This window comes from Oreochromis aureus, linkage group 5 (assembly GCF_013358895.1).
Source record: "Oreochromis aureus strain Israel breed Guangdong linkage group 5, ZZ_aureus, whole genome shotgun sequence".
NCBI classification, from domain to species: domain Eukaryota; kingdom Metazoa; phylum Chordata; class Actinopteri; order Cichliformes; family Cichlidae; genus Oreochromis; species Oreochromis aureus.
This window is the reverse complement of record NC_052946.1, coordinates 38,301,917-38,315,889: the sequence shown is the minus strand read 5'-3', so window position 1 is coordinate 38,315,889 and position 13,973 is coordinate 38,301,917. Positions and strand designations below refer to the sequence as shown.

Here is a 13,973-nt window from a genome sequence, read left to right as displayed (position 1 = left end):
GATCTTCTTTTGCTGCTGGTTCAGTGAATTTTGGTTGGAGAGAGACAAACTCTGCAGCTCAGAATCGAGCACAAAAACAGAAGTAACCACAGTGCGGACGCGACACATCAGAATCAGTGAGCTGTCGGCTTTCAGCCCCGACGGCGTGTCCGTGCTGTCGGGTGAGAAAGCTGAGAAAGAGAAAGCTGTTTCTGATGCGTCAGGTCCGCTCTGTGTTTACTTCTTTGTGCAGAATCCGTGTACCTGCTCTCATTTGTGGTTTGGTGGTTTTAGAAATACTTTTGTGAGCTTTAACCTGAGATTCTGGCGTTTCTGGCAAAACACATTTATATTTAAAAGTCGATTCAGGATTTAATGAATCGATATCGCTTTATTCAAGCTACTCACCTCCCTCGCTGTGGCTGATTTTTTAGCTCAAGAGCCTCATGATTAAAAGTAGATTCTTAATCCAAACTTAATCATTGACTGTTTGATTGACTTGAATTTATGATCCTAAAGCAGAGACCCTTTTTGCACTGTTAGCCTTTATTTCCAATTCACATGTAATCTAAGTCTACATGCAAATTTGAATTTGTAATGGAATTGTTGCTGCGTTTGCACAACATGTTTAATAAAAGTACATTTAAGCAAATATTAGAGTATAAGGAGTGAATTTGTATTTTGTTTTTCCACATACTGTACAACTGAGTGTGGACAAAACAACATCAACATTTTAAAAAATTAAAATATGAGTTTTTAGAGAAGGTTTTTTTTTCCAGATGCATTAAAACTTAAATACTCACCAACAACAAGTTCAATGGTGAATGTTTGTTTTGGCTGCAGACGTGGAAAATCACAGGTGTAGACTCCACTGTCATTCACCACGGTGTTTTTGATGATGATGGTGGCGTTACCAAACTGCAGCTCTAGTGGAAAATGTGAGACCCGTCCTCTGAAGTGCTCGTCTTGACCTGGAAGGCCGTTATAGTAATGAAGGCCTCCATCGTACCTGAACACCTCCTGTTCTTTTGGATCAACTTTCCTCCAGTTAAACAGATGTTGTTCAATGCTCTCCTTGGTGCTGAGTGAGCAAGGCAGGATGGCGTCACTTCCTTCTCGTACAACCACTTTGATTCGTGAACCTGAAGGACAAAACATTTTTTAATCATAATGGGGACCAAATGGGAATAGTGAGCAATGGTGTTCCATTGCTCTGTAAAAACAGGTTACATGTATGTTAAACAATAGCCGGGCTGCTGGCTATTATTTTTTAGAATGATTATAATAAAGTACATTTAAGCAAATGTTAGCCAAGAAAGTTCTCCACGAGACAACAATGAGACCATATTTAAAGCTTACTTTCAGAGTAGTTTAACATTTGTTACATTTTTATTCCATTTACAGAAACATTTCGCCGTCCTTTTCTACAAGTTTAGATAAAAATAGAATTACTGACTTGCCGTTGCACTCCTGAAAAGTGTTTCATAAGAACTTTACAGCGAAGATGATTTCAGAACTTTTAGGTATAAAAATGCCGTAATACTACTGTATTACTCTCTCTTATCTCATCTCACTACAGTCAAAGTCAGCTGTAAATGCAACCTGTTGCATGTGTGAAGGTGATTAGTTATGTTGTTATAACCTAAGTAAGGAGGCTTAGAAAGGACTCCTCTCTTCAAAATATTTCTTAGCCAGCTTAGAAGCTACACCACACAGAATACACCTGAATGAGATGAAGACAGGTGTGAACAGTGCAGGTGCAAGGAGGAGAGGTAGTGAAAGTAGAGTTTAAAGACTTTGGATCAACCATCCAAATGCAACTGACAGTGCAGGCGGCTTTTTATCTTAGTTAACTTTATTAATTAACTAAAACTGGATGATGATGACGTTTAGCGAGGCTTTAACTCTTTTGTAAGCAAAATGTGTCCTTTAAGGTTGAGTTTTTAGTGACACAATAAGTATAAGAAAGCCACTTATATAAAAATGTAAAGTTTAAAATATATGCAAATATATTTGCACAAGTAGTTCAGTAAGACATGAAGCATGTAGTCAGACCCAGCTTATGCTAAGGTGGCTAAGTAGTATGAATGCTGGGTCTGACTACGAACTTATATCCGTAAACTAAAAATTAGCATTAGCATCCTTACCTTCAGCTGATGCAGATGGTATCAGAACGGCGAGACACAACCACAAACACTCTGATGCTGACAACATCTTTAAAAGATTCATTGTCCGACAGGTCTCTTAACGTTAGCGCTTATGGCTACAGAAACTATCCTCCGCCTTAGTTATCAGGCTGAAGTCAAAATGACTGTGGATGATTTTGGAACTCCCGACAAACAATCCCAATATAGAAAAAGTTAGTAGACTACAAGTTAAACGGATTTCTACAGCTGTAGGGCGTAAATTGCACCAAAACAAAAACTTCGTGTTTAAGATTTCCGGTTGTATTCCTTCTTCTTCTTCATCTTCTTCTTCTTCTGTATAGGTTTATTGGCGGTTGGCAAACAGCACAATTGTGCATTTCCGCCACCAACTGGTGTGGAGTGTGGACCGAAATGACAAAAAATATTAAAATAAAATAAAATATTCACATTCTCCCGAACAAATGGGTCTGCCTTAAAAACCAAAATACAGCCTGATAGCTTTCACTTATAGAGCTCATGCGAAATAAATCAAACAAGTCCAACTCCACTTTCATATCGTCCAGCTTTTTGATCAGTTGTCTCCTTTCCATATCATACTTCTGACAATGCAATAAAACATGTTCTATTGTTTGCTGTTCTCTACTGCAGTCACACTCCCCTGTACAGTGTTTACCTATTAAAAATAATGTGCTATTTAAGCCAGTGTGTCCAAATCTTAGTCGAGATATAATCATCTCCTCTCTCCTGTTTCGTCCTGTACTTCTCATTTCCCCCACTTTCCTTTGGATGTTGTACAACCATCGCCCTTTCCTCTCCTCCTCCCATTGCTTTTGCCACCTTTCCTTCATTTTGTGTCGTATTCTGCCCTTATGCTCCGTCCTACTCACACTAATAAACATATCTATCAGTGGTCTCCTTGTTGCGACTTTTGCTGTGCTCGCTGCCATTTCATTTCCTTTAACTCCATGATGCGCTGGTACCCATAAGAATGTGACCACAAGCCCCATCATAACAAGTCTGAACAATGTTTGCTGGATCTCTATCAGAATGTCGGGTCTGCAGTCTGAGTAACTGTCTTGCAGGCTGGCCAGTGATGAGCTCGAGTCCGAACATATCACAGATCTTAGTGGTTTCATTTACTCAATCCACTGGCCTGCTAACAATATGGAAACCATTTCACCCGTGTACACTGACAAATCATCACTGATCCCTTTTCCCTCCTTAATATTAAATTCAGGAACTATAAATGCTATCCCACTTTGGTTGGCTGTATTCTTTGATACATCTGTGTAGATTTTGACATAACTATAATACTGTTTAATATATTCCTGTGCTGTAAGCGAATTTCAGATAACACCCCTCTCCTTGGTCTGTTTGTTTAACAATGTGAAATCTACTACTGCATCAGGGAGCATCCATGGTGGTATTGTAGGCAACGGTGCTGTTTGACATTTGTGTATCTTGTCCAGATTAAGTTCAGCTGCTTTCTGTCCCACTGTCCACCCAAAGCTCTTCAATTGCATTTTCTCTTTTTCCCAGCATGGTTGGAAAACAGTCTTCGTCGGATGATCGTGACCATGTTCTTGTAAACTTGCCCAGTAACTCAATGTCAGTTGCTCTCTTCTTATTTGTAACGGCATTTCCCCCGATTCAACCTGTAGTGCTGCTGCAGATGTTGTTTTGAATGCACCTGAGCAAAGTCTTAACGCTTGATATTGGATACAATCTAACTTACGAAGTTCTGGCAGCAGAATTATATACTATACACCCATAATCCAATACTGACCTAATCAACCCAGTATATATAGCTTTTAAAGGTTTCCCATCAGCACCCCAGTCAGTTCCCTCATCCGTACCTCATCCGGTTTTATTTCTTCTTCTTCTTACGTTTTTATTGGCGGTTGGCAAACAACTGAATAGTACATTACCGCCACCAACTGGTATGGAGTGTAAACTGGAACGTTGCTAAAAAACAAAAAACAACCCCCCCTCAAATCCTTTCTTACAATTTTGACTCTTTTAAAGACACCCAGGCTAAGTTCTTCCTCCACCTCTCCTATATCTCTCCCCCACCTACAAAGTCAGTTCCTGGAGAGAGGAGACCTCCTGCAAGATATAACTGGTGCAGGTGTGTTATGACCTACTGTGGTGGGTTTTTGTATGACATGTATACCTATATATCTAATGCAGTAGATTTTGCACCTATATATCTATCTGAATATATATATATACTGTAACTTTCACGTAGAGTTTGAGGCACGAGGTGTTTTGCAGATACGCACACACACACACACACACACACACACACACACACACACACACACACACACACTATAAACCTACACTGGAGTGTCTATTTTTATGTAATGCATTTAACCCATATATTTGATGTAGTTAGGTCAAGTATTATTCACATTAATATCATAAGATTATCACAAAAAGCTATGCTATTTGCTGTACTAATGTGTGACCTTTGACCATGTTGTGACTGATTGTCAGAAGGCAAAGCGAAGGGTTAACCTAAGAGTGTCCCTTTGGGGGCTCTCACTGAGGGCTCTGCCCGAACTCTGGCCTGTACTTGACCCTGCACCTGGTGTTTTTGGGCGCGTGGGAAAGTTACTCAGCAGCAGCACCAGGTGGGACTACTGGTACCTTTAAAAGGGGACCTGGGAAAGCCCTCGGGGCTTTTTCCTGCTGCCTGTCCAGTGGGGTTGGTCCCAACCTGCATGCGCTTACGGCAAACACCCTAGGGGAGCTTTGTTTTTCCTTCTGTTTTGCTGAGCTGCACTGTTCAATAAAACAGCTGGCATAGAACTTTGCTCCTCTCCTGTGATTTTTGTGTTTTTGACTTTAATTTAAATTGGGAAGCTGAGGTCCACCTACTGCTAATCTGAAGAATTGCTCTCAATTGTGACAACCACAATTTGGCGACCGAACAAAAGGACAAGGAGTTGGAGGCGTCAGCCGTGGACCTTGGGTGTTGTTGCCACTCGGCACACCCAGAGAGCACCAAGCGGCCAAGTAAGGTAAGGTAAGCAGAGCTTTTTTCTGCATAAAATAATTGGTGCTGTCTGAGGGGATTCCGACCGGGTTCAAGGTACATTTTCGCCTCGCCTTGAAAAAGAACATTAAATGTGTCCTTTGTAATTGGATAGTTAAAAATGTTACATTAAAATTATTAATATGGGAGACAGTGAAGGAGCAGTGTTTAATGCTGGGATCTATGTGTAACTTTGCTGTGAACCATGGTGTGGAAGTGTGTGTGTGGCTGTGAGCGGGAGCTGCTGCATGTGTAAAGACGTTATCTGTCTTGACCTGTGTTTGGGTTGATGACTGCTGAGCGGTGAGAGAGTGTGCGCTAAGTGGGATCTGTTGCTTTAAACAAAGCTATCTTTTGCTGTTCAATAAAGCTCCCCTCCGACAACCAAACCCATCTGTTCTCTGATTGGATTGTTACATTTGTGATTGACATGACATTGACCAATCAGATGAATGGAAGAAAAATAGGGTCAAAATTCGTACTTGTAACTTGCAGGGTTTTTTTAGGCTAAGTCCACACACAAATCTTTTTTACGCACACCAATTCTTTTTACACATACAAATCCTGATTTAAAAGTACAAAATATTTATGACCACATTTTGAGCCCATATGACAGGGTCTGACTGAAACCACAGCCAGTACTGGACTGGCGCTTGTGATATTTCGTTTTTTTGGCCGATGGGGTTTTATTTCTTTTCTTTTTCTAACGGTATTAATGAATGGTGGTGATGGCCAGTTGGTCGTGATCGACAGCTGGGCTGGACCAATTACAGCCGAAGAGGTCGAACTTTAAAGTTGTGGTGAAAAGGAATGCGATTTGTTCCATGCTACTTTAGCTAGAAAATTGCTAATTCAATCATGAAACTGATCAATGATCAGCTGATGGCTTTTCTCTCTGCGCCAGAAAGAGGAAACCAGCGGATGTCGCGTTAAACAACAGCAGCACGTTTAAGCTTGATCAGCTGTTGTTAGAATTTATTTAATATTAATTTCTAGTATCAGCTGATGTTTGCTGGAGCCACAGCTGTAAAGCTGCTGGTCATGATGTCGGTTTGGATATGTGGTGAGAGGGAAACATGAACATGAAACCAGGAGATGTTCTTACTGAATCATCAGAGCTGAACAGGTGATGGAGAAACAGGTTTACCTTTTAGGTGACATGAATGAGTTGAAGGGAAGTTATGAACTGTTTCTGAGAGACAAATAACACCAGGATCCTTTTCTACGTAGCTGACAGCTGGTAACTGTGCAGGGGCGGGTCTAGCAAAGTTATGCCAGGGGGCCAGGTAGGGCATTAACAGGGAAAGGGTGGCACAAAGAAATACTTTTCTTTCTTATTCTTATTTAAAATGTCTCGCTTTAAATAAATAATTATCTGAATCTTTGTTCCCCTATTTTTTTTCTTTCTTCTTTTGCTGGGAGTTGGCAACACTATTAGTTAGATGTATGTAATTCTAATTGTTTTTTATTTTTGCTAAGTACTGTTTAGAATATCAGAATAGGGAAGATGGTGTAGGTTTAAGTTTATTATAAATCAATCAATCAATCAATCTTTATTTATAAAGCACTTTTCATACAAAAACTGTAGCACAAAGTGCTTTACATGGTTAAAAGCAGCCCACCCCACTCTCCCACTTATTCCCCGCACTCTCATTAACAGAAACGGTCATGGATACACACATTCACCCCCACACACACACACACACACCTAAAGAGTAAAATTGGGCTGGGTACGCATTAGCCAAGTGAGGAAACACTATCACAGGGAGCCGTCTGCACCGGGAGCCGGTCACAGACCGCAGCCTCCAGGCTGGGCACACAGCAGGAGGGAGGCAAAGAAGCCCCCCAGCCAGGCTGAGAGGATCCACAGAGCCCCAGCAGCCACGGTCGATCACAGCCCCAGTGCAGAGAGCCCCTCCGAGGAAACACTGGAGATATGACTAATAAGAATATAAACAGGATAAAAGATAAAATAAATAAGAGTTGGATAATATAAATATAAGTATAAACAGAGTAAGAAGATAAAAATGAATAAGAATACAATCAATAGGTATTAGGTAAAACTAAATTAATAATATAAATAGAATAACAGGATAGAATAAATAAGCATAAAATAAATAAACGTTAGTTAAAAGCTAAATTAAAAAGGTGGGTCTTGAGCCTGTTCTTAAAAACATGAATGTTCTCTGCGGCCCTGAGCTCCTCCGGCAGGCTGTTCCACAGTCGAGGACCATACCACTGAAAAGCTGCCTCTCCGTGAGTATGTGTCCTGACTTTAGGGACAATCAAAAGGCCAGTACCAGAGGACCTCAGGGTCCGCGAGGGTTCGTATGGTAAAAGCAGATCTGAAAGATAAGAAGGCCCAAGACCATTAAGACATTTAAAACCAATAAAGAACTTTAAAATCGATCCTGAAACACACGGGGAGCCAATGCAGCGATTGTAAAACCGGTGTAATGTGGGCCCGCCCTCTGGTCTTCGTCAGCACACGAGCTGCAGAGTTTTGCAAAAGTTGCAAAGGTGAAATATTCTTTTTGGGGAGACCAGAGAGCAGGGCATTACAATAATCAATGCGACTGGTAATAAAAGCATGCATCAGCATCTCCGTGTTGGCTCGAGAGAGAATAGGGCGGACTCTGGCTATATTTTTAGATGATAAAATCCAATTTTGGTTACGTGTTTAATATGTGGGATAAAACCAAGCTCAGAGTCAAAAATAACACCCAGGTTTTCACTTGTAGTGAAGGACATAGTGAAAATGCCTGTAATGTAGACAAGAGTTTAGCTCTCTGAGCCTCAGGACCGATGATTAAAACTTCAGTTTTGTCCTGGTTAAGCTGTAAAAGTTTTCTGCCATCCAAGATTTTATATCTAGAATACAGTTAAAAGGGCATCCATTGGTCTGGTGTCATCAGGAGACACGGAGATGTACAGCTGAGTGTCATCAGCGTAACTGTGGAAGTTCACTCCATGCCTCCTGATGACGCCGCCAAGAGGGAGCATATACAAATTAAAAAGTACAGGGCCTAAAACCGACCCTTGGGGCACACCACATGTCATTTTATGGATCTTAGAGGAGCATGTATCCATACACACCATAAAAGTTCTGTCTGACAGATAGGAAGTGAACCAGTTGTGTACAGCACCAGAGAGGCCCACCATGTGTTTCAGTCTGTTTAAAAGTATAGTGTGGTCTACTGTATCAAAGGCTGCACTTAGATCCAGTAGCACCAGGACTGAGAGCTTTTGGGAGTCCCAGTTACATCTAATATCATTTAAAACCTTTAGGAGAGCGGTCTCTGTGCTGTGGTTCACCCTAAATCCAGACTGAAATATTTCTAGGATCTGTTTATCATTCAGAAAATCATTAATCTGAATAAAAACAAGTTTTTCTAAAATTTTACTTAAAAATGGTAAGTTGGATACAGGTCTGTAGTTATTAAAATTATTGCAATCCAAATTGGTCTTTTTCAGAAGGGGCCTCACCACCGCCGTTTTAAAGGCAGCAGGGAAGACACCCAACTGAAGAGAGCAATTCATCATGTATAAAAGCTCAGCTTCAAAAATCCATAAAGTGTTTTAAAAAGTGGAGAGGGATTGGATCTAAAAGACATGTGGTGGGTCTCACTGTGGAGAAAACTTTCCTAAGGTTCTCAGCATTAACCAGGACAAAGCTGTCCAGTGTCTCCTCAGGTACAATCGAGCCCTCAGATGTGTGAAAATCATATCACGAGAAGATAAAATATCACATCTGATGGTGTTGATTTTTCCCCTGAAGTGGTCTGCAAACTGCTCACAGAGTGAGTCTGTGGGGTTCTTTTGGGAGCTGTTAAAATCAGGGTTAAATAAGTGATTTATGGTGGAGAAGAGGACCTTGGGATTATTTTTGTTATTACTGATTATTTTGGCGAAGTATGAATTTCTTGAATTCCTTAGTGTATTATTGTACATTTTAAGTTGCTCGCAAAGTATTTGATAGTTGATTTCATTTTATTTTCCTCCATCTCCTTTCTGCTGCCCTGCAATTTCTTTTGAGTGTTTTGACTTCTTCGTTTCTCCAGGGTGATACATGTCTTACGTTAATCTTTTTGGTGGTGAGTGGAGCAACGGAGTCAAGGCTTTTCTTCAGTTTGAGGTTAAAATGATTAAAAATAAAATCACAGGGTGCAGGTAGAATCACAGGGGGCATTTGTCTAAAACCCTGGTAAAATTTGCAGCCACTTCAGAGGTTAGATAGCACCTCCTCACAGTTCGCACCGAGGTCTCCCGCTGAATAAAACCGGTGATGTTAAAAACACACAGTAGTGGTCAGAGACAGCCAAGTCAACAACAGAGGACACACTGGTGGACAGCCCATGGGTGATGACCAGGTCCAGAGTGTGTCCTCTGTTGTGAGTCGGCTTTATGTGACGTGCTGGGTAAAATCCATACAGTGAAGAATGTTTAAAAATTCTTTTGATGTAGGGTCAGAAGGATTATCTATGTGCAGATTAAAATCACCAGTTAGAATTATAATATATATTATAACATATAATATATATATATATATATATATATATATATATATATATATATAAAAAACACCCAGCACGCCCCTGCGCGGTTTATCCTTCAAGCTCGGGTCCTCTACCAGAGGCCTGGGAGCTTGAGGGTCCCTTGCAATATCTTAGCTGTTCCCAGGATTGCGCTCTTCTGGACAGACATCTCCGATGTTGTTCCGGGATCTGCTGGAGCCATTCGCCTAGCTTGGGAGTCACCGCACCTAGTGCTCCGATTACCACGGGGACCACCGTCACCTTCACCCTCCACATCCTCTCGAGCTCTTCTCTGAGCCCTTGGTATTTCTCCAGCTTCGTGTTCCTTCTTTCTGATGTTGCTGTCATTCGAACCGCTACATCTATCACTACAGCCGTCTTCTTCTGTTTGTCTACCACCACTATGTCCGGTTGGTTAGCCACCACCATTTTGTCCGTCTGCATCTGGAAGTCCCACAGGATCTTAGCTCGGTCATTCTCCACCACCCTTGGGGGCATCTCCCATTTGACCTCGGGACTTCCAGGTTATACTCGGCACAGATGTTCCTGTACACTATGCCGGCCACTTGGTTATGGCGCTCCATGTACGCCTTGCCTGCTAGCATCTTGCACCCTGCTGTTATGTGCTGGATTGTCTCGGGGCATCTTTACACAGCCTGCACCTGGGGTCTTGCCTGGTGTGATAGACCCCAGCCTCTATGGATCTTGTACTCAGAGCTTGTTCTTGTGCTGCCATGATTAGTGCCTCTGTGCTGTCTTTCAGTCCAGCTTTGTCCAGCCACTGGTAGGATTTCTGGATATCAGCCACCTCCACTATCTGCCGGTGGTACATACCGTGCAGGGGCCTGTCCTTCCATGATGGTTCCTCGCCTTCCTCCTCTTTCTTGGGTTTCTGCTGCCTGAGGTATTCACTGAGCACGCTGTCAGTTGGGGCCATCTTCGTGATGTATTCGTGGATGTTTCTTGTCTCATCCTGGACTGTGGTGCTGACACTCACCAGTCCCGGCCCCTTCCTTCCGCTTAGCGTACAGCCTCAGGGTGCTGGACTTGGGGTGAAACCCTCCATGCATGGTAAGGAGCTTTCTTGTCTTTATGTCAGTGGCTTCTATGTCCTCCTTTGGCCAGCCTATTACCCCAGCAGGGTACCTGATCACGGGCAGGGCGTGGGTGTTGATGGCCCGGATCTTGTTCTTACCGTTCAGCTGACTCCTCAGGACTTGCCTGACCCTCTGCAGGTACTTGGTGGTTGCAGCTTTCAGCTATATATATATATATATATATATATATAACCACTACGCTGGATAGCGTAGTGGTTAAACTACACGCCTTTGGAGCAGAAGATCGCAAGTTCGATTCCTGCCTGGGGCGTCTGTATCCAGTAAGGGTCCCAAGGCTGAGACCCCTATGCTAAAGTGAGCCTACCGCAGACATGAGCGAGACAGATAAATATGAAGGCATGCCGGCTCGGGACGTCGCCCGGATCAACAAGGTCCGCGTCAGGTGTTGAGGAACCAGGGCACCCTGATGACAAGTGGGCTACTGGAACAAGAAGGCATCGGTGGGCAAGAGACGAAAACAGGGCATTGTTGGAATGCTACTACGCAAGTAACCCTGGCGGAAGGGGTTACATGAATAGGATGAGGGACCTATGGATTCTTCGATACCCAACATCCACAATGACGGCGAAAAACAACTAGTAGCTCAGTGTTCCAACATTCGAAAGAAGGGACTGCTATCACAGCTAGAGATTGACGAGGTACAACATAAATGCTACGGCAAGGAGGAGTCAGGGCGCCAGGTCAGGGGGAGATATCATCACCCCCACCCGAGATTGGGTACATAGCCCCAAGTGCGATAAGAGAAGGATCGTTGAGTGCCAGAGGAACTGACCTGAAGGATAGGATCATGGCCAAGCTTGAAACCTGGATCCCCGTGGCAGGTTACCAAGATTACGTGAAGTACCCTCAGAAGGTCTGCTAGATGATGTTAACGCAGCACTCACGGATGATACCTACAACCACGATTACCGACACTAACAAGCTGATCTACACTACGGCAGCAGTGATCAGTGAGATGCTTGGCTACAAGTTGAACAGCCACAAGGGGCAATACCCTCCATGGAGAAGGAGGCTGAGGGCAAGATCAAAGTAGCACGGAGGAGGTTAGCCAACTAACGGAGTTGCAGAAAGGTGCGACAAAGAAGGTGCATAAGAAATACAGCAAGCTGTCCATACCTGAGGCCTTGGAAACTGCCAAGCAAAGACTCACAGCCTTGGCCACCCGCTTGAGGAGGTACACCAGAGAGAGAGAGGCAGGAGAATAAACCAGCTGTTCTTCACAGAACCAGCAAAGGTGTACTCTCAGTGGCAAGGAACAATAACAGAACAGCACCACCAAGGCTGGAGACGGAGCAATACTGGAAGAGCATATGGGAGAAGGACGCAACCCATAACGGCAATGCTCAGTGGCTAGTGGATCTGAGGGCAGACCATAGCGACCTCGCTGAACAGGGTCCAGTAACCATCACAGTGGCAGATATCCAAGAAAGGGTCTCCAGTATGAAGAGTTGGACAGCACCAGGGCCCGACATGGTTCACGCCTACTGGCTGAAGAAGCTGACTGCACTCCACGAGCGTCTGGCAGCACAAATGAACCAGCTGCTAGTTAACGAGAGACACCGGAATGGCTAACCAAGGTCGGACGGTCCTGATCCCCAAGGACCCCAAGAATGGACCGGTCCCCTCCAACTACCGACCAATAACCTGCCTCAGTACTACATGGAAGCTCCTGTCAGGCATCATATCGGCTAAGATGAACAGGCACATGGGTCAATACATGAGCGGGGCACAGAAAGGGATTGGCAAGAATACCAGAGGCGCAAAACACCAGCTACTGGTAGACAGAACGGTCAGCCGAGACTGCAAGACCAGACTGACCAACCTGTGCACAGCCTGGATTGATTACAAGAAGGCCTATGACTCAATGCCCCACAGCTGGATACTGGAATGCCTAGAATTGTACAAGATCAACAGGACCCTAAGAGCCTTCATCAGGAACTCAATGGGGATGTGGCGTACAACACTAGAGGCCAACTCCAAGCCCATAGCACAAGTCACCATCAAGTGCGGGATCTACCAAGGAGATGCTCTGTCCCCACTGCTGTTCTGCATAGGCCTGAACCCCTCAGTGAGATCATTAACAAGACTGGCTACGGATACCGACTACGAAACGGAGTGGTTGTCAGCCACCTCCTGTACATGGATGACATCAAGCTGTATGCCAAGAGTGAACGAGACATCGATTCACTGATACACACTACCAGGATATACAGCAATGACATTGGAATGTCGTTCGGACTGGAGAAGTGTAGTCGGATGGTAACAAAAAGAGGGAAGGTAGTCAGAACTGAGGGGATTGAACTACCAGAAGGCAACATTGCAGACATAGAGGACAGTTACAAGTACCTGGGGATCCCATGCAAGCGAATGGGAACCATGAAGAGGGCTAGGAAAGCTGCAACCACCAAGTACCTGCAGAGGGTCAGGCAAGTCCTGAGGAGTCAGCTGAGCGGTAAGAACAAGATCCGGGCCATCAACACCTCGCCCTGCCCGTGATCAGGTACCCTGCTGGGGTAATAGGCTGGCCAAAGGAGGACATAGAAGCCACTGACATAAAGACAAGAAAGCTCCTTACCATGCATGGAGGGTTTCACCCCAAGTCCAGCACCCTGAGGCTGTACGCTAAGCGGAAGGAAGGGGCCGGGGACTGGTGAGTGTCAGCACCACAGTCCAGGATGAGACAAGAAACATCCACGAATACATCACGAAGATGGCCCCAACTGACAGCGTGCTCAGTGAATACCTCAGGCAGCAGAAACCCAAGAAAGAGGAGGAAGGCGAGGAACCATCATGGAAGGACAGGCCCCTGCACGGTATGTACCACCGGCAGATAGAGGAGGTGGCTGATATCCAGAAATCCTACCAGTGGCTGGACAAAGCTGGACTGAAAGACAGCACAGAGGCACTAATCATGGCAGCACAAGAACAAGCTCTGAGTACAAGATCCATAGAGGCTGGGGTCTATCACACCAGGCAAGACCCCAGGTGCAGGCTGTGTAAAGATGCCCCAGAGACAATCCAGCACATAACAGCAGGGTGCAAGATGCTAGCAGGCAAGGCATACATGGAGCGCCATAACCAAGTGGCCGGCATAGTGTACAGGAACATCTGTGCCGAGTATAACCTGGAAGTCCCGAGGTCAAAATGGGAGATG

The 13,973-nt window shown here is 44.2% G+C and overlaps 1 protein-coding gene across 6 annotated transcripts in view; it reads right to left on the bottom strand.

Moving 5' to 3' along the window:
* Window positions 1–2,444, bottom strand: part of LOC116327237 (butyrophilin-like protein 1) — a 34,823-nt gene extending 32,379 nt beyond the window's left edge. For all 6 annotated transcript variants that reach the window (XM_039612577.1, XM_039612578.1, XM_039612579.1 and 3 more), the window contains exons 1-2: window positions 2,127–2,444; window positions 783–1,121 (exon numbers count right to left, since the gene is read on the bottom strand). In XM_039612577.1, coding sequence (XP_039468511.1) covers window positions 783–1,121; window positions 2,127–2,208 — 421 coding nt within the window. In that variant the 5' untranslated portion in view covers window positions 2,209–2,444. The remainder of the gene's footprint in view (window positions 1–782; window positions 1,122–2,126) is intronic.
* Between the last annotated feature and the right edge of the window lie 11,529 nt (window positions 2,445–13,973).